Here is a 27765-nt window from a genome sequence, read left to right as displayed (position 1 = left end):
ATTTTCTCCTGTTGATGTGCTGAACCAGTTTCCAAACTAAATATTTCATCTCTAAATCAACATAAACAAATCTGTCAAATGTTGGAGAGTTCTCAAAAGAAACCAAGACCGAGATGACTCCACACCACGTTGGTAGAAAAGAGATTATATGACTTAATCTCTTTTCTACCATTTAAAACACGCCTGCTCTGGAGGCTGTAAAAGCAGTATTTGTGGCAATACTGGATAAAATAGGGATACAGAGTTCATCACATTTGTCACGTATTTTATATTATTTTTTTTAAACAAAAGATATAATATCTATAATATCTATACATGTTTACACTGTGAGCTGAAAACATTGCATCATCTATTAATAATGCATTGTTCTCTGAGCTTAATGAATTAAAACTAATTCAGTGAGTCGCACAAAATGCTTTAGACAAAGTGAAATTTTAGTGAATTTAGAATTCCAACACTGTTATTTACTTTTAGAAAACATCTGAAAAACCAATATTATTCAATGTATGCAACTGTATATATGGGCTAAATGTGTTCTCTTTTGTTTCCCCTCTCAGATTCTATAGCAGTCATTCACTCCCTTATTAAATGTAACTTAGTTAATATTGCCTTTAGAAGAGAGCTTTGTATACGACTCCTCATATGCACAAGTTCTTTTTCCTTTTTAAACTGGGTCTATAAATGTCTGCCTGCTTTAGAAAAAAAGACAAACTAATTTATAAATTATATGCATGACTTACTTGTTTTTATCATCTATATAATGTTAAAGAAAGGAGTTGTGTTTCTACACACATAATGTAGAAACAAAGCCATGGTGTCGTATTAATCAGACATAATAACATTCTTCACAAAGACAGGAACTAACTAGCTAATTAAACACAATGCGACCACCTCATGTGCTCACACACACGGGCCTTTTCCCTATCGAGGAACAACGATGGAGCCACTGAATAATAGAAAGCCATGAATGTTACATATTTAAGTGCTTTAATCACAGCTCCTTAAAGTACAGTTTAAAGTGGCTTTTATTTATCAATATTCTGCAAAAGGAACAAAATATGGTCTGAGTTTTTCTTTTATGAACAAATTCATGATCATGAACAGAAATTTGTTCTCCTACACTTCACTACATAGAAAAATATTACATTTCTGTAGAAACCCATCTTATTATTTAACATAACCAGGATATATATCAATGCACTTAGCTATCTGACAGCACTGAAAAAGTGTTTTTCTTACCTTTTGAACTAATGCTACGTCTGAGCCACAGTGTTAAGTAATCCCAAAGCTGGATACTTTCATTAGCAGGAACACAGGTGCTTTCTGGGTCTGAATCCATCTTTAGAGCCTGGGCTTTCTCGTAAGCTTGAAATACAGACCAAACACTGAGACTCTGTTTTTCCTGACCAATGGCAGGAAATAAAACGCCCTATGGTAAATGAGGGCTGCCCCCCCTCCCCAATCCTGTGCATTTCCTGTCTGCAGGCCACCACTTCCTCACACAAAATAATCACTGCATTTAATTTGCCACTGTGCTGTTAAACTGTTACCCGAACATGACAGGACAGACCTGACACAGACAATAAAGTGCACAACATAAAAATCTGTATTTTTCAGTGTTTTATTTTATTTTTTAAAGTAAAGTTTTTCATCTCGGTTTAGAGTCAGTTAGCAGTACCCAGTGCTGATTAACCAGATTTTCCTGTATGAGGGTACCAGAAAGTGCATCCTGTGGATACAGATTATCTGTTGGTGCACAGACTGTACTGTGAACTTTCCTGTGTTGTTCTTCAACCTTTTTTTGTGCGTTACACAATAGACTGCATTCCTGTTGGAGAACATATTGTATTAATGGCTCCTCTTCTATGCACCCAGTGCATATGTTTCCAACAATGGGGCCGTTCCACAGCATTCATACATTAGGAGATGTGCCGGACATGCATTTACCTGTGAGAGATGAGAGAGGGGAATGGGGTCGTGGTAAACCTGAAGACTGGCCACTTCCTATCAGGCTTTTTCTGTTGCTCGTTCTGCAGCTGTGAAACCACAGAGCCATATTAGTCAGGAAAGATCATGGCTGTAAAACTGACAAGACACATGAAGCAGAAAATAGAGGTATAACATAAAAAAGGGTTATGGGTTATTTAAAAGATAACAGTGCATGCTTCAGAGCCTTAGGCAGGTAGTTTTGAAATGTAATCAACAAAATCCTGACCTCACCACTGACACAAGCATCTCGCTTTTGTTTGTTAGCTCGACTGATACATGGACTTCAGCATGAATATTGTGCTAAGATTGTTCAATCAATATGAGATGCACTATTTACCTGATACTACACAAAGAGCCTTTCATCACACCATCTCGGACACTAGAGGTGGGAATCACCATACATCCCACGATACGATATTATCACAATACTTAACGCATGATACGATATTATTGCAATTTTTTAAAATATTTTGCGATATTCAGATTCTGTACATAAAGGTAAACTTTATCAATATTCATTTAATTTAATAACAAAGTCTCACACTCAGTCTCTCATTTTAGTCAGTTTTATTGTTGACAAACTGAACGGTTTGTATTACAATCTAGTCCAACTTAACTGAATGCAACCATCTGGTACAATTATAGCTATTCTGAACTATGAAATTTATGAAAACTATGCAGCCCATTCAGCAACTGAAGAATTTGAAAGTAAATTAAAACAAAATATAATTTTACATTAAATAAAAAAGTTTTAAACTTAATTAAAATAAAACATGTCTTAAATTAAAATAAGTAAACTGTCATTTATTGCTGCCATAAAAAAAGTTAAACACATTTGGACAGTGTCAGGATTCTTGCTCAGAAAAAGGATCAACATGCTCTGAAGTCAGAGCACAAAAACCTTTTTTGTAACAAAATATCGATTTCTGCTGTCCCTGTATCGATACATTATTAGCAAACAAAATATCACGATACTACACAGTATCGATTTTTTCCCCCACCCCTATTGGACACTGACATGAGAAGCAAGCTTTGTGAAACAGAACATGAACTCTTTATTTAATGAGAGGTCAGTGTGTTGAGCTGAGAGACACAGAGATGATGTAGGCTGCATGTTAGCGGTATTATACTGATTCTGAAACAAACTTACTACAGACATACACACTTGCAGAATCCAGCAAGTGAATAATTAAACACTGAATTGTAAAATTTACCTGTTACTAAATATTTTGAAATGCTTGAATATAAGCAAGAATCCAATAGCAATTAGAATCAATTCTTTGCCAGCCAAGAAGGCAAACCCCACAGCATGAAGCTTTGAAATTTTGATTTGTTAAGTATAAATATGAAGAGCAGCCAAGAATAGTTAGCTAAGACAGGTCAGCAACAAAGAACAAAAATTCTTTCTTGCAACGTTGAACATATGTGATACTATCAGTTTTGTTCTGGAAAACATTTTCTCTTCTTAGTTCGAAACATGAGGAAATTGATCCAGGTCTGAAAGGGATATGTAGATGGTATACAAACCCTAAATGTCACCAATATTATTGAAAAAAATATTCTTAAAACTGGTTTGAAAGTGTACCTGCAGACACCAAAGGTCTGACTTTACTATCAATCTACACATCCATTCCACTTATTCAAAAATAAATGTATTTGCAATGTATTTCTGCCATAAAGATCAATTACAAAGCCAAAGCTTGCCCTCAACATAATATACTCCACAGGGAGGCTACAGTCCTCTAGCCAACAGCCATTAAAATAAGAGACACTATTAACAACAAAATCATCTTTCAGTCAACAAAAAGCAGGTTCTTTGCACAGCCTTCATAATATTTCCATATTTGTTGGTCAATTTAATACAGGACTATGACTCATGAGGAGCCACTGTGACCAATACCATGTGACTCATAAAGGAAGGGCAGCTTTTAACCTTGAGGGAAAAAATGAAATATTTCAGTATAAAAGTACCTTCACTGTTCAATGAAGTTCGTGCTGGGTTTATAATTTCAAATTAGAGGCTGTCAGTGGAAACACATAATGCCTGAAGAACATGAATTCACTTCAAGGTCAGACATTCAATGACACCCTGTTACATAACCTCCTCAGAGATGTGAACCATTTCCAACTGAATTTTCAAATGTTATTTCATATTTTCCTACAAACACATTTCTCCTCCATTTTTTTCTTTACTGAAAGAGAGAAAATGTTTTGAGGGAGAAATAAGACAAGTGCATGAAAAGTATTTTACTGCAGTAACAGAGGAAACAGCCATACATGTTGGAGCTACAGAGAAAAGTCAGTGTCATCCTGTGTGTTGCAGTGAATGCACAGATTGATCAAATTGCAATGGCGTGGTGCGGCGTGAGCAGGCGTCCCTCATGATTACGTTAACACCGCTGCAGACACACTCAAAGAGGTGCCACTGCAGAGCTCTCAATGTCACACCGGCAACAGCAAAGAGAAACAAGAAACTTTTATCACAGCTGATGTGCTGCAATAAGCTCTCAATGCTCTGTCCTCTCAAAAGACACGATTTCAGAAACACTGCTCAGGATGATAGAAACGGCCATATTTATACCTTGTAACAAAATGTAATGTGGCTTAGAAATGCTGTCCAGCAGCAACATAGTCCTGTACTGGAAGGTGTTTTTTTTTTTAAGTGTGAGTGATTTTTGCAGCCCAAAAAGTGACAATTACAAAACCCCACTACGACTTGAGAGAAACGCTGTAAATGTTAAATTATAGTACTGGAAGCTAGATTTACCAACACTAAACTGTCATTTAGTCTTCACTATCAGGCTCTCACAGCTGCTTGGTTACAATTGCACCATTACAGTTACCATGTACTGTAAAGTTCCTACAAAAATCTGCATAAATGACTTATTAATGTATCAAAGCACTGTAGATTTATAAAACCAATCCACATGGTTATGGGAATGCTTCTGTATTCAACATTTAACAGCCACTGAAGATGCACACAGACTACAGGTGATTAACTGCAGTCCAAATGTTGGTTACTGCTATCTAAACAATGCTGTCACTCAAACAAACACTGGAAACTACGCCACACACCCACAGAAATTGTAATCTAACTGTACAACTACAATAAACACAACAAATCACCACTAAATTCATTCCAGCATTTATGGTCCCATTAATCTTTTTGTGCTCACTTTGCAGATGCCTCCTGAGGTTGCTACAATATCTTCCACTAATTTTACATTTCTTTGAAGAGGCTCTGTGCTAAATGAAGTAGTTGGACTTGATGGGACATTATTTTCCCAGATGAACTTTGGGCAGACTTAAGCAACTGAAAGAAAAAGTACTGAAAGAACGCACAGGAGCCTTCTTCCTTTAAAGAAATAAACATTTAAAGCACTCAAACTGATATATACTTAAAAATAACTAATTTGTGTGTCTTCTGCAATACTCAGGTCCTGCTCGGTGGTTACCAAACAACATCTGAATATATCAGGCACAAGTTTATGGGCACAAATTAGATGCTATGTTAAAATAATATGTTGCTTTTACCAAGGTGAATAAAAGGTACAAAGGTCATTGTGGGTAGGTGGCTGGTAAGAAACACGGTGACATCATAGTATCAGATGTAGATAAGAACCTTCAGTTGTACCTGTGGGTGTATCACAGTAAGATTGGTGCACAAAAGGTCACTCTTTTTAAAGCCATCTGTTATAGTCACAATCTAAGTTAATAATATTCATTTATTTCAATTTAAAAGCGTAGCAGTTTTGGCTACAGTATTTCTATTTTAATGATGCTGTTGTAGCCAGATTAACCAACATTTTGCTACATTGTAGCACTGACTTCATTGCCAATTGAATTAACCAGACCTGGCAAGATATCGTTATTACAATGTTAACATATTTTCTCTCTTTTCAAGTGCAAAAAAACAGTCAGCTACATAGTTACATTAATATGCTTGCTCACTCACATGCTTGGATACAATTTTACATTTTATTGACACCACAGAAACACCACAGGTAGCCGTTTTTACCTGAATATAACAGCCATCATAGTTTCAATGTCTATTCATATGTTGTGCTGGTAGGGAATGATGTGTCATAAAAGTGGTTTCCGGTTTGGTTTGGTTTTTTTCCTGTTTTTTTCTTCCTCCAGCTAACTGGCTTCCATCCTGTTGTTTACAATACTTTCAGCACTGTTAGCACATTTAGCAGAGTAGCATCAAAGCTGAGATCATAGATGCAGGGGCATGCAGCAACCTCACAGGAAGTTGTTTAAAATAGCACTGCAAATGTTCTTTTTTTCCCCCCTTTTGGATATCCAATGAAGCACCAATGTATACGCAATTTATTTCAACTTCAATATTATGTGCCTCGTAAAACACAGATGTTCCAAATGTAATAGTTTTCTATCACAGCGGAAAACACGTTCAATTAAAGCGACCCCTCTATGAAACCGGGGAAATTCTTTTAAACTCATATGGAGGAGAACATGAACCAAAGTCAGATCCGATGTATTGACAATTTTGAATGCCCTTTGGCCAACTTTCGTCTTCACCTTTTAAAGCCCAGGAAACACCTGCTCTGACAAAAAACAGGAAACAAAGCAGTGTAGCATCATAAGCTGCTTGTAGCTTCTTGTAGTTATATTGCTACCCCACTGGCACTCAAAAATCCAAGTTGATCTCCCTACATCAGAAGGGAAATCCGATTTTGACTGAAATCCCAGTCATCCTTGTTTACTCTGGTTTCTAGAGCGAATCATGACTGTGGACATGTTCCGTTAATCATTTATCGTGATGGGGACTGAGTGAATAATATCTGGTACACAGGTTCTCGTAGAGGATCAAATTTAATGACATCTATTTATACCCTCTACGAGCATTCAGCCAAGTGAATGCCACACTGTCGCCCAATCAAGCTTCTTGTTGTTTCACCTTCACATTGCCCACCCCAGTGTTTGTACCTTCATGACTCCTATTACAGAGCTGACTGCCACTCATTGAGAGATTTAAACAACTGCTCCTGGATTACTTCACAAAAAGACTTCCACAATTTGTGACAGTATGCAGTTCATCTTCATCTCATTTGATGTTAAGCTGAGCTTTGGTAGAAGCCCCTCTGTGGCCACAGTGAGGGGGGGAAATCATGTTGGTATAGTGAAGCTTTAAAGGGGGGGGATAAAGAAGCCCTGGGCAAAGATGATAGTGAGAAAGTAGGCCAGTATTTATGCTGTACTGCAGATGTGTGAGATTCCTGGAATGGATCCATAACTATTTGAAAAGTCTCAGTATTATGCAAACTTGTCCAGATCAGCAAACCATTGTTGGATTACGCACAAGCACTACTACAAATTCCTCTTTTAAACCACTAAAAATACTTTCTAAGGGTGCTCATAAAAATGAATTCACAGCAGAGCTCATTTTATTTTTACCTTACTTTTAAGACTCATTTTACAGTAACCTACATTACTCAAACACACAGTAGTTTCAATCTGTCAGAAGCAATTTCTTAGAATTCAGCTTGGTTACTTATTCGGGACACACGAAGAGGCAAAAATAGATAAAGCCTTTTGATTTCCTTTGATTCCAGATAAATCTGAAATGTCTGATCCTGACCCATGTCAACAAAAAGCAATGTTTAATCTTTTTAACTTCCGCTAGTTTTGCTCCCCTGTCACAGCTGTCAGGTGAGCTGACAAAGCGCAATGACACACAAATTGCAACTCTGTGCTGACAAACCCAAATTCAAAGTCAGACATACGACACACACCACTCTATTAATAGTATTTAAATACTTGCTGCTTGGGTAAAAAGCCTAGCTGCTCATTTTTGAAGGCAGCTGTTTCCTTTAAACTACTCCCAGTTGTATCTGCACCTTTTTTTAAATATATATTTTCACATTTGGTTTATGACATAATTTACTTTGTACCTAATGTCAATTTGGCATAAATTAAATATTACAGAAAACAGCTTACTTTATCCTCCTTCCCTTTTTTCCTCATTACCGATTCTATAAGTAATGAAAAGAAAATATAAATGGAAATCCATTCCAGCTCATCTCATCTCATTTACTGGTATATAAAGATCTTAATATCTACATTACATTAATTATTTAATAATATTCGTGAATAAACGGGTAACTTGTCACAAACAGTGGGGGGAAAAAGACAAACACATTTATGAATAATGCAAGATGTCCAGAAAAACTGCCAGTCTCTCATGTTAAGCTATTCTGCACTGCAAAATAGGTCAGGACATGGATTAAAAATAAATTTCAGTATATGAGCTTCACCAGTACTGTAGCCATGTCATACTGTATATGAGGGGAAAAAAGGGATCAAGTGGCTTAGCAATAAACCAGTGTCTACACACACCAAATCCCATAAACCAGCAAAACATTTTTAATTCAGTCAGTCTTTAACATGTCAACTAATAAATGACATCAAAGCATGTCTTCTGGAGCTGGACTTTATAAAATTTGTCAGAATAAAATACATTTTATTGGCAATGGACACATACTGAAACAAGATCAACAGCAAACAATTAAACAACCATCCCCATTGTCACATTCTCACTGTAAATTAATATGAATGATCCATGTGGGAAACCTGAGACTACCTCAACAACACATTCAACTGCACAAAGCAAATAACGCACAACAGGCAAGACGGGAACACCCAGCATTATGTTGGCCTCATACACCTACTACTGTAAACACGGTCCCTGCTGCCACTCAAAGCTCCAGAAACTGTGCATGTAAATCCATTTGGTAGAAAATAAAACTTTTTGCTCTGTAAAGACGCATATCTGAGCCTGACTACATTATTTGAAGGACCCTAACTAAAAAGCAACACAGTACAAAAAAAGTAGCAAGTTTCTTCAATCTGTTTTAGATGTTACCTTTGGGACCGACGCAGGCGAGCTCCACTGAAGAAATGTGGCATGTTAAAGTTGGACAGAACTGTCCACAAACTAGAATCCGACATTGTGTCCAAATCATGCCAAAGAGGGAGATGTAAAGGAGGCTTCTGAAGACTTGATGAGCAGAACCGATGGCTATCAGAGTTCAAGAGGTGGTAACCTCTGGAGCAGTCTTGACAAGTACTCTCCTTAGGTCCAAACTTCCTCTGCACAGGCACATCTGCAGGCAGCTGCGGCATAAACACACTAGCAGGGAGGACACGTTGTCCTCCTCTGTCCTCAAACAAAAAGTAATCCAGGGAGGATCCTGAACGGCACACAGTGTGTGATCCAGGTCAGGTGCTGACAGCCTCGACTGTTGCAGGTATATGACATCTAATACCAGCTGACTTCGTGTTTTCCCTTCTCACTGCGATTGCATTCCGTATCCCAAACACTCACCGTGCTCCCTGCGCTCAACATGCTTCATATCATGTAACAGGCATCTACCACTTCACATCCTGTGAAGGGGGGTTGTGAGACAGAGGGGTAATGCATCATCAGCAGATGCTGCTGGGCATTCGCTACGTTCACAAACTGGCACCCCTCCAAAAGTCTGGTGGGTCAGTATTAAGCAGGACCTATTTGAAATTGAAACGCTGTGCTTCTCAATGGATTCTTCTGCTATTGCATAAATTCTTCGCTCCATAGACAGTCTTACCTCATTCATTTATTGGAGCTTCACCTTAACTACATCACCTTTGATCTATGACTCATTTTTTTACTCTGTAAAAAGATAAGTAGCTAAACACAATGCATACTGGGAAATCATCAAACTTTACAATGTTTAAAAAAATCTGAATAAAAAACAATGGCAAGCTTTATAAGTCTGATGTTTCAGGCGAGCAAAAAAAAATAAAATCTCAGAGCTAAACTTGGGAATTCACATGCAAACAATTCGCTCCGTCAGTTCAGTGATGAATGTAACTTCTGAGTGCTGCGCGTATGTGTGAGAGTTCAGGTCAGCTGATCACCGCAGCCTGTAACGTGCAAAGCATGCAGGCAAATTCTCTGAAGTAGCTGTCAGGTCTCCAAACAAAACAATATCTCAAACAAGAGGAACCATTAAAAGCTTCTCCCAAAGTAGTTTTATTCAGTGATAATTCTACACAGGGAAGAGCAGAGTTCAGCCCTGAAAACACACTTTACAGCTCCAGAGCAACGATAAGAGTCCCACAATCACATGCACAGTTTACAGTCAGTATACTGAAGATGGCACTTTCACAATCCAACATAAAAACATCTGTCCTTTCTCATCTGAGCTTCAAGTTGTAAAAAAGATAGAAACAGCTGTGAACCTCATGTGAGCACATGCACACAAAGACTAATGTACCTTAGAAGATTGATTAAGAGTAACTTGCATTTTAATAAAGAGGACATGTCTGTTTTTGCTGATACAACAGAGTTGATACTTGAATAAATGTCTCAAAAATATTGCACGTTTAATAAGAGCGTAAGTTATTTGGTTAACTATTTATATATGTATTTATATATTTGCTTAGTTAGTTATTTATTTATTTCAGTTATGTAAAGCATTATTACACCTAGATTTCTAACTATAAAAATCTTGCTACAGCCAGTGAGATTAAGATAGTATATCATTCTTCAAGCAGGACAACAAAGCAGTTCAAAGACAGGCTGCAATCCTCACTGAGGAAGTTCCAGGTCAGACCTGAAGACCATCAGGAAGCAATGAGTCTAATAACTTGCCAAGTATGCTGTCTGGAAGGGATTCAAAAGCTAAGGAAGAGAGATGGAATGCAAAACCAACAAAGACTGGCACCTAACCACTGCTACTTTACATGCACAATCTTTGGCGACTGTGTCGTCATCAGAAGTTATTTTTATCCGTGTAAAACCTGAGTTTGTGTGTGTATTCTGTCAGAGTGGCTCAGTCCTTCTCCCTACAGACCAGCGTGACAGCCTTCACTCTAATTATGGCCCTGCTCCGTTTCTGTGTTCCACATTAGAAATGGCAGTTCAGATGGTTCAAAGTCAAACTTGCATAGAGCAGCATGAATAGGGAGGTCACTGCTTGTGCTGACATCACAAGTAGAAAAATCAGGGTTGCTGTGCCTCTTTTTCTAGTAGCTCTTAAAAGAAAGAATCAAAACTATTAAAGGGAACCTATTGTATTCATTTCTAGGTCCATATATTTATAATTACTATTTCACTCTTTCTAGAATAGCACTGAATTACTCAGTTTAAAACTGATATGGAAACTATCTTTGTTTATATTAAAGCGGGTCCTTGGGTAAGCCCGTCAGTTCATCCAATGGCTAAAATTAGTCATTTTAAAATTCTTTTGATTGGCTGCCCCTTGTAAAAGCAACATCTGAACAGCAGGTAAGAGAAGTGCTCACTGTATTTGGCATGTCACCATCTCTGAGAACATGAAAAGCCAAGACTAAGAATAAGTCAGCCTGAAACTGAGGATTTAGAGGAGTCAGAGCACTTTGACTCGTGTGAATTGCCTGTATGTTGGATTCTATTAATCTAATGGTGACCATATTAGCACTAATGGCGGTAAATTACTCCATAGGGTAACTTTAAACCAAAAAGAAAAACTTTTTCAGAAAATGTTATTAAGTGCAGGTTCCAGTGGGTTAACAGTTCAACCAGCAATATCTCTGATTTTACTTTATTAGACCATATAGTTTAAATCTTCATATCTCTTAAAGAGCAAATACTCTGCAGTTTTCAGACCATAAAGTCAATATCTTTTAAGGCCGGATTCACCATCTTTAGCACTGCGTGAAAAGCCCCAGTGCCCTCAAGGATTTGAGGCCAGCAGTGTTGCTGACTCAGAGATCTGGCAAACAACTCTATGTTGTCAGGCAAAGAAGTTGAACATGGCTCAACTAATACTGGGACTAATATTCAAAGACAGATTTTGCAACTCTTGCCAGATAATATCGCATTTAGACACTGCTGTGCAGCCTTTAAATTTACACATCTCTTATTAAATATCAGCAAATGAAAGGTTTAATTTCTCAAAAGCACCTAAAATCACATTTTAATCAGCACTAAGGCAGCTCACCACTGTCCATCTAAATATGAAATTGCAAAAAACATTAAACAAAACATTTTCTTTCTTTCCCCCCCTTTACCATCTCTTCTCCCCTCTATTTTTCTTTCTCTCCCTCTCTTTCTTTCATTCTTTCTTTCTCCCTGTCCTATCCCTCAGTCCCGTCTGTAACAACCGAAAATAAAATAAAATAAATACATAATTAAAATAAATGTCAATCAAATGGACCAATATGGCAAGGCCATGATGATCCACTTGGTAAAGTAAATCTAGGCATCTTCCTTGGCCTTCAGACAACAACAGTTCTGATGGCTAAAGATCCAAATGGGACAAGCCAAAAAAAAAAAAAAAAAAAAAAAAAAAAAAAAAAAGATTAAACAAATCAACAAAAAAACCAGTTGATAAACATTATGATGCAGGGCTCTAGACTAACTTTTTGCCATGGGCGTACCGGTACGCCTAACTTTAAAAAGTTAGGCGTACCGGCACAAAAGTTAGGCGCACACAAATTTTATAATAATTTATATAATATAATGTGTTTTTCTGGATACACTGTGCTTTTTCAGCATTCAAAGATTGATGACACCGTGTCAGAGCACTGGCTATGAATTTCAGAAGGATCAGGCCTTAACTTAACAGAAAAGTTAGCAATAGTTCTTTTCCTATTACAGCTACATCCACTTCTGTCGTGCCTAGGCTGCTCACTAGGGCTGGGTATCATCACTGATTTCTATAATCCATTCGATTCCGGTTTTCAAAGTCCCGATTCGATTCAACTTAGCCTCAGACAGTCAGAAATATTATAATTCTGATCATTTATCAGTACTGACTTCATCAGAATTGTGAACATCACAGCAGATGCCTTTGTGTGAAAGTAACTGAGAATAAAACACAGAAAAACATGAAGGAGATTTTCCTGGTCTGGCTTTTTATAGCAGATAACCTTAAAAATATTCTACAATGTTCTGCATATAAAGTTTAAATTTCTTCAGTATTGAACAACAGAAAAATAGGCTTTCTTGTCCGAGGTCATTTAAGTGAAAAAAAGAAAAAGAAAAAAAGACAGCAGCCGACAGCGCTGTAAACAACGGTAGACTGGTGGGTAATAAGCGAATGAATAATACAGAAAACAGAGATTGGAGACGGGAAACTGTTCTTGAAGTACAGAGAAAGAGAGAGAGAGAGCTAGCTGTGCATGAAGTGTGATTTTAATAGTCGTGGAAGCAAAACAGCAAAATTCATGATGACATTGATCAAATGTGAAGCGCAGTTTGCTGCTTCTTTTGCTGCTGGCTCGGTGAATTTTGGTTGGAGAGAGACAAAACCTGCAGCTCAGAATCAGCACAAAAAGACGTAATCACAGCGCGGACCGGACGCATCAGAATTGCTAAGCTCCGACAGCGTGTCCGTCTACGGGCCGTCAGGTGAGAAAGCCGAGAAAGACAAAGTTGATTCTGATGCGTCGGTTCCGCTCTGTGTTTACGTCTTTGTGTGGAATCCGTGTGCCTGCTCTCATTTACTGTTTGGTTGTTGTTGAAATGGTTTTGTGAGCTTTAATCTGAGAATCTGGCGTTTCTGGCAAAACACAGTTATATTTAAAAGTCGATTCAGGATTTAATAAATTGATATCGCTTTATTCAAGCTACTCACCTCCCACTTCCACCTGCACTTTCAACTGGACCACGGCCAATCAGAGAGGTCCCGCCCCTTACTATCTCTGATTGGTTTAGTCCACGATAGGGGCAAAATGTGTGTCTGTTGTTGACCACAGGGAAGGTTGCAGATTTTTTTTTTTTTTTTTGCTACCCGAACAGTTGGTCGCACAGGTGCAACCAAATATTTTTTTTTAGTCGCGCCACTGAAAAATTTGGTCGCATTTGCGACCAAATTGGTCGCACTCTAGAGCCCTGTGATGGTACATGTGTTGCTATGTAATGGTCCTATAGGATCACCACAAGTGTTCTGATTTGGCTTCTTAACTGTGACCATGTCCACTGGCACATGAATAAAATCTGAAAATGTCAATAAATATATATAAAAATAAAACCTTTCTACATTCTTGTATGGAGCTGACTCACTTAAATGCCTGCTCTACTTGACTCTCTATGAAAACTGAGCAGGAACAAGAGGAGACCAGAGTTGAAATGGGTGGGTGTTTTCATGCTATTCATTGATACAGAAAATTCTCAGAATTGAGCGTTTTGAATGAGCTGCAGAAAAATCCATTCCAAGTTTCATTCCACCCATTTTTCTTGGCACATGTGCTTTAGATTCAGGCTGAATAAACCTGACAGAAGACCGTGGCACTCTTCATATCACTAAAACATATATGTTTAATGAACTGACTCTAAGACTGTACACTCAAAGTGAGCCCGTGGTGAAAGAATATGCTGCAGAATGTTTGTCTAAAACCTGCTTTCGCTAAAACTGATGGCACTAAATTTCACAGACTATAGACACAAGGACACAAAGATCTCATCTAGTGCTTTCATGCCATGTGTGCAGACTGCCTGATCAGCTCACCAGTAATTATACAAACATTACCTCACCAGCAAGATGGCTTCAACCTGAGTCTGTCATTTCAAAGTGAAGCACACATAGTTGGCCCATGAATAATCGCAGTTTTAAAGCATCTGGCTAGGTATAATGTGGAGAACGGAGAGAGGACAGAGTGACACGCATCATTTAAAATCTAATTATAAACTATTTGAGATCTAACCAATAAGCCCTGATGTTGAACCATTACCAGCTTTTACTGTTTTGAATACTCTTCAATCCTAAATGAAACAAGCCTGGGATTCACACAGATTGAGACCATAATTAACTTTGATGTATTGCAAATGCCACAAATCCTACTTAGCACATGAAAGAGAAGCCTAAACCTCAGAACAGAGAGGGACAAGATGGGGGAAGGGGTGACATTATCAACATTATATAAGTATCACGTCCTCCCCTTTCAATGTCATTTCAATGGCAGATGATTTTGTTGTCGCGCTTGAGCCATATGACAGGTGAAGACAAGGTAACATGCACCAACAGGCCCTTCAAAACAAAACATCCATGGTTGAAGAACTCTTGCTTACCTCCAGAAATGAAAAGCGTGCAGTGGGCTGCACGGACTGCAAGGGCTAGTGGGAGTAGGGCTCAAGCTTCTGGGAGTGAGGCTGCAAGTTAAATGGACTCTAGTGAATAGTTGTCTTTTATCACTCTCTCTCACTCTCACGCACACAAAGACAAAACCCCCACAACTCAGACACATGCCCAGATGAAAACAGCAGCATCATGAAGAGTAAATGATCCCTGTCAAATGAACTTAAGTTGTGTTTGAACAGCAGGTCTCCGAGGCATTTGTCTAGTTCGCCAGTTTTTGTTTAACATTGGGGATGTCTGACCTTGTAGACTATTCAGACTAAAACAAAACATGTCAATCATGTGCGTTCGCTAAAATGCTCATAAAAGCAGTTATAGATTAACCAGTCTTAACTGATTTTAGAGACGGTGAATCTCCTGTTGGTCAGCCCATACAGAATGACTTTCACTTTCTCTACTGTAGTCTATGTGGCCTCATGTATCGAATCATTTTTCAACATAACTGTCTGCTCTGCAGAATATTTGGTCCTGTAAAGGTGAGAATGTTTTACGACAGACTCTTCTGATGACTGGTACAAACAGAACTATCCATGTGGTTTTTACAGTGACATTTCCCTATTAAGCTTAAAACCACCAATCATTTCATCACAACCATTAAGACTTCATTCATATTGCCCAAGAACCACGACATGTGAACTGTAGATACTTTGAATCAGTAACACATGTATTAATTATCCAAGTTAGTTAGCTCCCAGATATGTGCCTTTTGCACAACAGTCTGAATTTATTATTTATTTGTACATTTTTCAAAACAATAGAATTGTCCAAAACAATAATAACCATTTACAACTGGACAATCCCCTTGCTCTTATTTTTAAAGTTCATCACTGCTAACCATGTTGCATCTGATATCCTCATATGTTGCTGTTGTTCCTGCATTATCATAATAATCTTGGTATAGGGATCAAAACTGCAACTGACCAATCATGTTGGAATAGCTTTGCAATGTAGGGAAAAAAGGAAAAAAGTCTACATTACTTAATTTGGCTTGCTAGTGATTGGTTTTTTTGTGTGTGTGTGTGTGTGTGTGTGTGTGTGTGTGTGTGTGTGTGTGTGTGTGTGTGTGTGTGTGTGTGTGTGTTTTGTTTTTTTATAAATAGCACTAGCAAAAAATCTTGGCTTATGCTAACGGAATACTGAGACAATGTCATTGGTCAGCTGTAATACTGATCATAGACCACCATTATTACGATGTTACAGAAACACCACCAGCACAGGGATATCATCGTGCACTAACCACCCAGCTGCAGTTAAGCAAAATTAAGGACCTGAGTCTGTCATCCCACAGTCTCGATGTACTCAAACTGTACTGGATTGCAGCTTGCAACAGCAGACCTTGTTTTGGTCTGAAGACCTGCTGCAGGGTCTAACAAGCACCTGCACCAAGCAGAGAATTGGACCTGCTACACCGAAAGAGCAGAACAGCGACTATTTTTATCAGCTGCAGTCCAAAACAGTGGAGTTGTAATCCATCCATTGAACGAGGAACTTACTTAATACTCAGTATCTGCCTCTCTAGCGTTTGTGACAAATTATATCAGGTATTATTTATTTTTTAAAAGCACTTCTTTTCATGCACTCCTGTCTACCTTCCATCACTACAGTTTAAATCTTTGGGAAACACTGGAGAGGAAATTCAGTTTAACACTTTTGTTGGGATTCGCTGCCAATGTGAAATATTATATCATTGGTATATCACCAACCTTATTCAGAACCACAATTTGGTGTGCCCCGACATCACAAGAGTATCACAGCAAATATAATCAGTGGGCTATGTTTGCTTGGAGATTTTTTAAAATATGACATAATATATTATACAATCATTATCTGCTAAATTCCATTCCAAACATTTTAGAAAAGTCTAGTTTGATGGATGACTAACACTGTAAAAATGTATGCTGAAATGCAGATTTTAAATCCTCAAATGGAGGGAACCATAACAAATGCCTTGTTGACCTAAATAAAAAGTGTATGAAATCAAACCAATGACAAGAGCTGTGATAAAAGCGGAAACTGACATTTAAACCACACAGCCTTCAACACTTCACTGCTTTTCACCTTAGGAAGCACATCTAACAAACATCGTCTCAACACTCTTGATAGGTGTTGCTCTGTGTATGCTTTCTACGTGTGCACTGTTTGCTTGTGTCACACCAGCAAATAAAACATATTGTGCAGTTGCGGCACTCCTTTTTCGTGGCGCGTTACAGTATCTGTCTGTCCATCACATGCCCGTGCATGATAACATAAATCTGTGAACACGAACATAAACACAGACACGCGAGCACATGTAAGCTGCTGTTACCTAGCTGTTAAAGATCTGGCTTTAGACTTCCTGCTGCAGATGCTGCTGCTGCTAATGCTAACACAGCAAACAGCATAAAGCAACAGCAAAAGACAGCAACAAATAAGACACAGAGATGGATCAAGCTACATACTTTAGAGGAGCTGTCTCCTGGGTAGGATAACGGAGGAAAATACTCACTCTAGCGTCAGCCCTGGAATTCTCAGCCTCTCCCGCTGGGCTTTCATGGCTGAACTGTGCTCGTTTGCTCTATTGTGGTCATGATATGCATTCACACTGCCTGTCTGCTACCCCCCCCCCTGCACTGACAAAGAGCCAAACCCAACCACCACAGGACGATGAGACGGATTGGTTTTCTCTCCCCCGTATAAAAAGGGGAGGGGGGTTAAAAAAAAAAAATTAAAAAAAAGGGAAAAAAGGGGGGGGGGGGGGGGGGGGCTACGGCTCTTGTTTTGGTCTTTCCACGTTCCACCTTGAAGCTGTCAAATGAGATCCTCAGTTGCCTGCGGAGGGCATGGAGGCAGGACAATACCCCTTCTCCCCTCCCCTAATACACGCCTCCTGCTCCTTCAAACACATGCACATTTGTGCCCCCCCGCCACCACCACAACCCCTTCACAAGCTGGTGACTTGCTACGGAGCAGAAATTAAATGCAAGTCTTGGACGTGCAGTCACCTTGACAGACGCTAATGTGAGGCTGCTCCGTGAGATGTCAACACAAGCACAGGGATGACGTCATCTTCAGAAGAGAAACAAAAAACAAAATGCATCGCTAACTGCCAGTCTGCCTCCGTCAATGTACAGGAAGCAGGACTGTAAATCAAACTCGCAGAAATAACTGCAAAGATGTTTTTTGGTTTTGCTTTGTTTTTAAAGGGAGACATGCAGCGAAACTGAGAAATGATGAAGTGCTTGTGCTTAAGCTAGGGAGCCATAAACTGAAACTCAAAGAAGTACAGTAGGATGACGCACCCAGAGTGTCCTGCAGCAATTTAAAGCACCCTGAAAATTATTATTCATCATCAGCAAAATTATTCGTACTGCCAGACCATCAAGATCCCAAGAAGTTGAAATGAGTCAATGACTCACTGCCAGGAAATTATCTGTGAATGAGTTGCTGAGTTACAAAAGATTGAGGTTATTAGGAATAATTTGACATCACTCTATAAAAGAAACACATTTCCAGAAAACGTGTTTGCAATGAGTCAGCTACAGGAACTGCAAAAGATAGCTGCTGTAGGATGATGCTTTGTGCAACCTGGATTTGGCTGGAGAAATATAGAGGGCAAAGGAGACCTCACTCATTCAGACAGTACACTAATGAATTCTTTATTACTACGAACATGTCTGAGGAGCAAAGAGGCACTGCAGATGACACCAAACACTGCATTAACTGCAGACATAGAAAGCAGGAAGTGCCACATAAGGAGGTGTAGAGCTGTATCTAGAGTATAAAAGGTCAAATGTACGGCTATTTAAAATGTCAAATATTTATTTTTTTATTTATTTTATTTTTTTCCGGATGTGCAGACACAAGACATTAGCCAGGTTTAAATTAAAATTAAAATTCACTTTTTTCACAATACTTTGTGCGCAAGGGTAACATTTTAATTCACTGCTATTGTAAGGGACAGTGTACTGTTACATGAATTATCACATTGGCTTTCTTGGCCGGCTTTTAAACTGTAATTTCTTACAACAGCTACAAAACACTTTCAGATGTGGTTGGCAATATGTTCTACGTGCTAAATCCAATAGATTTATACTACCTTAATTCAAACTAGAGGTTACAGTCCATGGTCCTCTGCTAGAAAAGGGTGAAGTGCCCACTCCAGCTCAGGGACGATTTCCTGCCCCAAGTAGAGGAGTTCAAGTATCTCGGGGTCTTGTTCATGAGTGACGGGAGAAGGGAGATCGACAGACGGATTTGTGATGCGGCTCCAGTGATGCGGATGCTGTACCGGTCCGTCGTGGTAAAGTGTAAAATCGAAGCTCTCAATTTACCAGTCAATCTACGCCCTACCCTCACCTATGGTCACTAGCTCTGGGCAGTGACCGAAAGAACGAGATCACGGACAGGGGTGAGGAGTTCAACCATCTGGGAGGGGCTTAGAGCTGCTGCTCCTCCACATCGAAAGGAGCCAGTTGAAATGGTTTGAGCATCTGACAAGGATGCCTTGCCCAAGAGGCATCAATGGGGCAGACCCAGCACACGCTGGAGAGATTATATCTCTCAGCTGGCCTGGGAACGCCTTGGTGTTCCCCCAGATAAGCTGGATGAGGTGGCTGGGGAGAGCAACCCAGCCCTGGATAAGCACAAGAAGAAGGATGGATGGATAGAAGTTACAGTATGTTTAAACAAGCACACCAGGTACATCAGGAATGCAATTATAGAGATTAAGTAGAACCATATAGAAAGTCCAGTCTAAGCTAAGGCTAAGCTGAGATTTTACTGCATTCTTCTAGTTTTTTTTCCAGTGATAGCTGAAATATCTGGCTTTTGGTAAAGGAAGGTGACTCAGTAAGTTGTTGTTTTTTTAATTAATGTAATGCATGACTGTTACTGTACCATGGACAAGTAAAACAAACTCCCTCACAGTGTAGAGAGAAGCTTCAACTGTTCAGCTGGAAATCATTTGAAAGTTAGTTCTACCTTTATGCAAATGTAGACCTTAAAGTAGAACATCTAACCATCCATGCATACTTTCCTCTTACCTTTCTCTCAGTATATGAATAGAAATATGTAAACCTTATTTAAAAAGACCTGAATTCAACAGCTTGCTTAAAGTTGCTCAGTGCTGGAACTTGATTCCTGGGACTGTCATCTAAATGAGGTCACATTCAAAAAAAGACTTGTTAGAGAAGAAACAAAGGTTAGGTAATGATATAAACAATAACAAAGAATTTCCTTGAGAAATTCAGTGAACAGCTTCTGTACATTTTGGAGGACAAATTATATTAAATGGTTTGGGACTACACTGATTAAACCAATCTTTGAGTTACCTTTAAAAGCTGACATGTGGAGATATTTTTCTTCTTACGTTTTTTCGAGATTAACATCTTTTTGCAATAACCTTTGGGCTAAAACCTGGTTTTTCAAATCATTTCCTATTTGCTTGTTCAGCTTCTCTTGGGTACTTATTATCCAATTATGTTCTGCCTTTACTGCAACAATGCTGAGTAAGAACTGAAGCACAGCATCTGGGTGCTCTCATCAAATCTGCAGTGTAACCAGCAGTAAACAGTACTGTTCTGTTTCCACACTGTAAAACTGACCTTTATGGTCATTGTGTGTTAAAGAAAGTTAATAGTGTGTATAAGTAAAAGAATAACATTACTCTTGATTAAATTTGCTACCAAAATAACATATTTTGTTGATATGATACAGACTGAATGATAGTAGGTTAATATAAGGCTAATGTAAGCTAACATAACTTAACCCTATTAGTAACATTAGCTTAACATTATTTACATTAACTTAAGTGTTTATAATGTTAGCCACCGCAAAGGCTTTAGCATATGGCCTTCACAGCTGCCTCAAACAAAATGTACCATGTATGTCAGGATAACATAAGAAGAATAATGCTTGGACGTTGAACTAGAACTCAGTAACCTTGAATTTCTTAAACAGATCTTTTAGGTACTTTGCTAAATTGGAGGCATTTCCATCGTTGATCTGAAAAGCACAGTGGCACTGTTTGAATATTGACTTTTGCAAATCAGTTTTCTCTACTGAAACACAAAGTAATTCCACACCCAACGTATCCAAGTTATCACAGCAGCTAAACTATTTGTCACAAATAGTTTTTAATGTGCTTGTATGCATCTTTCTTCGGTACGCATAGACTAGAAGACTAGAACACACACTAATCATTATACGGTATGCCATTCATTTTCAATAGAACTGCAGCCTTGACATACACTACCTATAGTAGTAAAAAAGAAATACTTTTACATTTTCAGAATTTTGCAAGTACTCGTTCTGGTGACTAACATAATTGATTACTACTGTTACAGCAGCCACTGTGAAATATTTCAGCTTACTCTAAGAGTACTTGAATACAAAATAACTAGCCGTTTTCCGTATCTTGTATGTTGAACTGTTCGGTGTGTAGACAGATACCACTAGATGCCACTAGTGTTTGGTTAAATCATTTAAAAAAACCTGCTTACTGTGCAAATAAAAATGAATCTAAGAATCATAAAAACTTTGAAAATTTTCAAGGTTTTTTTTTTCAAGTTAAGGGATTTAACTACACCCAATTTTCTAGATACGCTGCCTTCCTTTGCTTTCTGGAAGTAAATATATTTCTGTTTTGGACTGTTGGCCTATACAAACAAGCAATGTCAAAGGAACTCATTTATGGTTTTAAGAAATAACTACTGATCTTTTTTAATGGTCTATAACATTTTGTCGACTACCTAATTAAAATTTAGCAATAGCTGTGAGCTAGGACTCAAACATCTCCGTAAACACTAGCGACTGACTTAATGAAGCATGGTTGAGCATCTGTTAAACTAAATGTAATAGAATCTACAGTCAACAGAGCCACTTAATATCCTGTTGCATGGCAAAGCAGCTGATGATGCTAGACAGAATGACACGTTTAGTACACTAAAACTGCAAAAGGCAGGGGATGAGAAACAGGATCTAAAACCATGGTCAAGAAATCCTGTGATCCATGTTGATCTGCATACAAATAATTGATTTTCAATTAGTCTCAGAACCCAGCAAAAGACTTCCAACTATTAAGGTCAGTCTATAAATAGGTTAAACTGATATCTCTACTAGAATGACTCATACTGGAAACAAGTGTAGATATGGCTGTCTGAAGAGGTGTAATCCATCACTTCTGCTGCCATGGAAAAAAATAAACACAAATGCCCTCAGTAATGAAAAGAAAATGTGGATAATGCTAATTAAAAGGCATCAGCCAGCATGTTAATGACATCAAATGTTCAGTAGATGGCTCTCTGTCACAAGAAAACCTCAGAGACTACAGAGATTTAATCAACACTGAGCCAGCACTAAGGAAGCACTTTGAATTCAGTGCACTTTTCCTTACACTGATTAGAAGATGTAGCTAGAGCATCTGGCTGTCTTTTTAAACCTTTTTTTCCCCCCAGCATATTCTTTAATCGGCTCGTACATGTCATATCAACATGTGACCCAACCACACATAATAAGCACCAACAGTGAGGATATAGCTCTAATACTAATGAGAATTTATATTCTCTTCTTGTTTTAAAAGATGACAAATTAGTACAACCATGTTTTGGCTTAGTAAATAAAAGTAAGCTTTGATACATCTGAAGCCACCATATCAAGTTTGTGATATCCAAACAGCATTACTATGGTTACCAAGGTCAATAGAGGTTCTAGCTCGCTAAATATACACCAGTGCGGTTGGTGATCTCACAGCAGCATGTTAGTAATGGGTCACCTCCATTATAGTACCTGCCCTCTCTGGTGAGGTGGCAGCGAGAGCAGCAAGGTGTCATGATAACTCTCTCACCACCAGGAAATAAATCAAACTAAAGCGGATCGATGTCGAGGAAGTCTTTTATGGCTTCACATGGCTTAAAGCTGCATCTCATCTGCCCATGGAGCACCTTCAATAAGCTTGTGAACACAAATGTGAACAGCCAGCCTGAGGAGGATAGTCTGAATAAGTGCAAATGTCTGTTCTTTTCTGATGACAACACAGACCATTCTAAAAATAGAGGTCAATTATTTCACCATGCAAATTGATATTCCCTCTATTTTCCAAAATGACAGTGTGGGGGGGGGAAAGGCAAGTACTCCATTCCAACAAAACAAATCAAGAGCTGTCATATATACGCTGACATGTCAAGATGATTACATGTATAATATGGTTAATTTATATGCCATGGGTTAACAAGATCTATTCTTCTCCAGCTATAAAAGGATTTTTTTTAAGGAAAATTGACTTCTTTTTCCACTTACTTACATCATCTTAAGAGAGAGAGACTCTAGAGAGTATATGACCAAGCACCTTCAATATGTAAAACCTCTTTAAGGTAAGAACTCATATAGGTATTAGCTAAATAGGTTACAGAACAACTATTTTAGGCAAACAACACAAAATACAATGAGCCCAAATGAGGCTAATACTTTATCAACTAGCACACAACAGCTGGGAAAGAAAACAAATCTGCATAGTAAAACTGTACTGAACTCACACCTTTGTTCAACAGTTTTCTACATGTTGAGAATCAGTCATTCACAGGTATTTCAGAGTTTTATCCTCAAGTTACAAAGCACTCAAAACACCACTTTTAATGTACTGTAGTATTATTGTAGTATGGGTAGAGAGTTGGGGAAAGTCCATAATAATATTAAAGTACATTTTTAGATGAAAGACAACATGTCTAAAATGTAAGACAGTCTGAAAACCTTCCAAATACCATGAATACTGTTCAGCTTTATGTTCAGTGTACACGTATACCGTGACATCTTTACAACTTTATTTAAACTTTCAAGTAAATATTTCCTTTCATTTGAACAAATCTAATGAATGGACAGCTTCTAAGAGTTTCATGTTGCTCATAAGAATGGACAAGCACGCCTTACTATTTCAATGAATACAGTGGGCATCAATAAAAGAGGTAGTTACTTTATATCTCTTTAACATTTAAGATGGTACTTACAAACTGCCTCTTCTGGGAAGACTCAGCTCCTTCTGCAAATGAAAACAAGAGAGTTATAAGCATCAAAATTAGCACCACAATGTACTTTAACTCATCTTTTACCAACAAAGAACAAAGAAGAAAGTCAGCATTATTAAAAGGTTACTTTGGCTCATTTATGCAGAACTACCAATTACTTGTAGAAAATATAATGTCATATATGTGCATATTTATATCCTGAAAATGACAAATGCAAAGCAAAACTTGAAAAACAGCATTAATTTACAAGGACCATATTCAGCATAATATTTATGTTTAAAAATAAATGAAAGGAGGTGATGATTAAGGTAGCAACTGAAATTCTATCATAAACATTAATCTGTTCTGCTTTTCAGCTGCTCCAGCACGTTAACACCTTCAAAAAGAGCCAACATATGGACGGAGAACACGGAGCAGGTGTGAAGCTGTTATATCCATTCCCAGAGAACTGGAATAATCTGCATCTGGATTTCAAACTGTTCACTTTAATCAGGTAACAGCTGTAATAAAATTAATGACTCAAATGATTTAAATTGAATTTTCCTTACTTGCAGATTGTTTACATTTAGTGTGGATTAAGGAAACATGATAACTCAGTCAAACACATCAAACACAAGCATAAAAATACATTTCACAGCCTCCTTATGCTGTAAATGCAACTTGATGTCTGCCTAACTTCTTCTACACGTGTTGGTTTTAATACTTTATATGTATAAAAAACAAAAGGAGAAAAAAAGTGACTGAAAATCAGTTGTATAGGGCAAAAATACACAGAGGTCATTGTGTGTACTGAAACAGCCCAGCAAACAACAATCCCCTCATTGATTTCTGGAGCGATTATGTTTTCTCACAAGATTGTTGCATGGGAAAAAAAAAAAAAAAAAAAAAAACTGCATGCAAACATTTGCAGAGATGCAAATTTCTTGCAGGCAAACAACTTACTTATGGTGGTGTTTTTGTTTTGTTTTTTTTGTCTATTTGTATATTTATTTATTTATTTTTTAATCTGTAGCTGTGTCCAGTCTCCCAAACACAGAAATCAAATTGTATTGTGACATCACCAAAGAGATGGCACAAACTTACTGAAGAGACATTAGATATATTGAAGATTTCCCAGATTTCAAGATTGAAAGCCCTGTTGGTTTTCTTCCTAAAGGTAAATACAATGGTTTACCTGAAGGACTGGATACAAATCTACATCGCATTCAGAGTAAAGTGAACTCTGTACTGTTGGCAACCTTTGGGTGCTGGCATAAATTGTGTATTGCCCAACCAGTTTGTGAGTAGTTGCTGAATGCTGCTGGGAGTCACAAGGTGACAAATTTCAAGACATAATTTTCCTGAGCATGCGTGTTATGGTGCTGCAGTGAGGTGATTTTTTATTTTTCCCCACATAAACATACCTGGCGAAGTGAACACCACTGTCAAAGTTTGTTTGGTTATTTATCTTGGATTGACTGAGGTCCATTTCAATTTTTTAGAAGTATTATGACTGTGCCTCTGGGAATAATGTGTTGAACTTGTCCACAACTGAAGTTATATATACATATTTGTCCGTATCTAAGAGTACAATTAGTCCCAAGGATTTTAACAATTCCAGAGAGTGCTGCCACTTTCCTTATTTTTCTAGTGACAAGATGATGTGCATTTCTTCTGGAGCATAACTGATGGACAAAGCCAAGCTGTCAGTCTTGAGCTTTGAAGGAAGTATTTTTAATAAGATGTAGTGTTGTTGCACTTGGACATTTCTATGTTCCATATTTGGAGTACTAAGGCAGCTTCACTTCTCTTTTTTAAAAAAAAAAAAAAAAAAAAAAAATCAGAAAGTAAGACCTATAATGTTACAATATTTTAGTTCTAGAGCAGTCAAGGAAAATGAAACCTTACTAAACTACATTTTTACAGCACAGCAACAAAATGTTTGCATTTTTTATGTGGAGCTGCAAATCCCCTGAATCAACGGCAACTGCTGACACCATGGGTAGAGAAAAAAAAACTGCAATTGAAACTTCAAAAAAAGAATATCAGGCTTGCTGCCCTCTTGCTTTGTTGACAAGTCACACCTAAACACCACCTTCAGTGCATTAACCTGTAATACAATCAGCTCCTACAAATATTCAGCTCCTTTAGAGAAATTAAATTGCATGTTTCAGGAAAATGCTCCAAAGGATTTCTTTCTCTAAAAGCTGCCAGGAACAAATAAGTAAAATACAGCAAGCTACAAATGAAGCCACTGCTGCTGCTATAACATCTGTTGTACGAGTACCACATGAACAGCCATGCAAGTCAAGGACCAACATGAGACAATGACAGACAATCCCAGTGTACAGATCATTATATCCCCCATAGAATTAATAGGACAGTTTGTTTACACACTCCTGCAAAGAACTCAGGTGTTTTATTGCCCTCAGAATAATTCTGTGTGCAGTTTCAGCTCCGATTGCCTCAAATCTTTCAGTGCAGTTTCAATGTTTAAAATAAGATAAATAACCAGGTTTGGCAACATTTTGTTTTGGGGCTACAAATCCCAAAGATAGGATAATAAAATGTTTTATTGTCTAATAACAACAGCCTGATAAGAGCAGGTCCTTTGTCTCACACAGCGTAGGACATTGAGTTGATATGTATCGGCTGCTACAGTCAGCAGAAAAGATGCTAAGCCCCACTCTCCCTTTGCTATCAATTAGGGCTTAATGTCTGGTTTCCCCCGGTGCCTACTGAAGACCAAGGGCAGAGTGTTTCCTTGAGAGACATGAACGAAGCGAACACAACACTAATTACCAGGCAGTGAATGACTTACAGTGATGGAAAAGCCACCAATCATAGAACACCAAATGAATGTGTGAAGTCTGTAACATAAATGTATTCATTCATGCCTCAGGAACATATTTACATAGGTAAAATAAATGTCTAAATTCTTCATGCTTTTGATACCTTTCTGAGTAAGCAAAGCATGTGCAGAGAAAGGGCTCCATTACTAGCAACAAACGCTTTCAGATAGCACTGAATGCGGTTTTAATGAAACCATAGTGAGACGAGTTCTACCTCAAACCAATGTTGGGCTTTTGTCAAAATCACATTTTCTTGTATATAAAAAAAAAGCAGCGCTGATCTAACATGAACTGAGAATTGACATTGACACTCTTATTCCACAAAACAGCATCTTTAAAAAGCTTATGAAACTCTGAGCTTGCAGAAATATAGAAAGTTACAACTCTTAACATTTAATGAAATCACATCTGACTTTTTAGAATGTTTTTGTTTTACATTTTTCAGCAATACGATTGTCTCAGTGCGTTAGAGAGACTGTATCAGTTAAGAGTCATATTTAATGAAATAGCTCTTTAATAAAGTATTGCAAAGGCCTGAAATAGCTTGAGATCTGAAAGCACTGAATATGTGTAAAACACACTGGAAGGAGGATGATGTATAGACATGCATGGCTTATAATGGCAATGGACCACTGGTGCTAACTGATATACTGACCTAACACTGAAGAAATAGCTGAATAATGAAGTGAACAGAGCTCTACTTAATGCCAGATTCAAGCAAATGCAGAAAACACATCTTCATGGAACATATAAGCAATCAATCCAGGAATTTATGAATATAAACTCAGAAAACTCGACAACGGCTAAATGGAGAACTCAAGCCTT

General features: G+C 38.0%; 1 protein-coding gene across 16 annotated transcripts in view; it reads right to left on the bottom strand.

Moving 5' to 3' along the window:
• Positions 1–27765, bottom strand: part of mast4 (microtubule associated serine/threonine kinase family member 4) — a 101601-nt gene that overhangs the window by 28936 nt on the left and 44900 nt on the right. For 7 of the 16 annotated variants that reach the window (XM_084935772.1, XM_084935777.1, XM_084935773.1 and 4 more), the window contains 3 exons: positions 24092–24123; positions 15047–15127; positions 1948–2036 (listed from right to left, as the gene is read on the bottom strand). In XM_084935772.1, coding sequence (XP_084791898.1) covers positions 1948–2036; positions 15047–15127; positions 24092–24123 — 202 coding nt within the window. Of the gene's footprint in view, positions 1–1239; positions 1928–1947; positions 2037–8875; positions 12235–15046; positions 15128–17598; positions 17810–24091; positions 24124–27765 lie in introns of those variants that run through there. The other 9 variants (XM_084935776.1, XM_084935778.1, XM_084935785.1 and 6 more) reach the window with 5 other exon arrangements.

The sequence above is a fragment of the Perissodus microlepis genome, chromosome 7 (genome assembly GCF_051167445.1).
Source record: "Perissodus microlepis isolate ML-2025 ecotype Zambia chromosome 7, ASM5116744v1, whole genome shotgun sequence".
NCBI classification, from domain to species: domain Eukaryota; kingdom Metazoa; phylum Chordata; class Actinopteri; order Cichliformes; family Cichlidae; genus Perissodus; species Perissodus microlepis.
The sequence above is the reverse complement of the archived record's forward strand: the minus strand, read 5'-3'. Positions and strand labels throughout refer to the sequence as shown.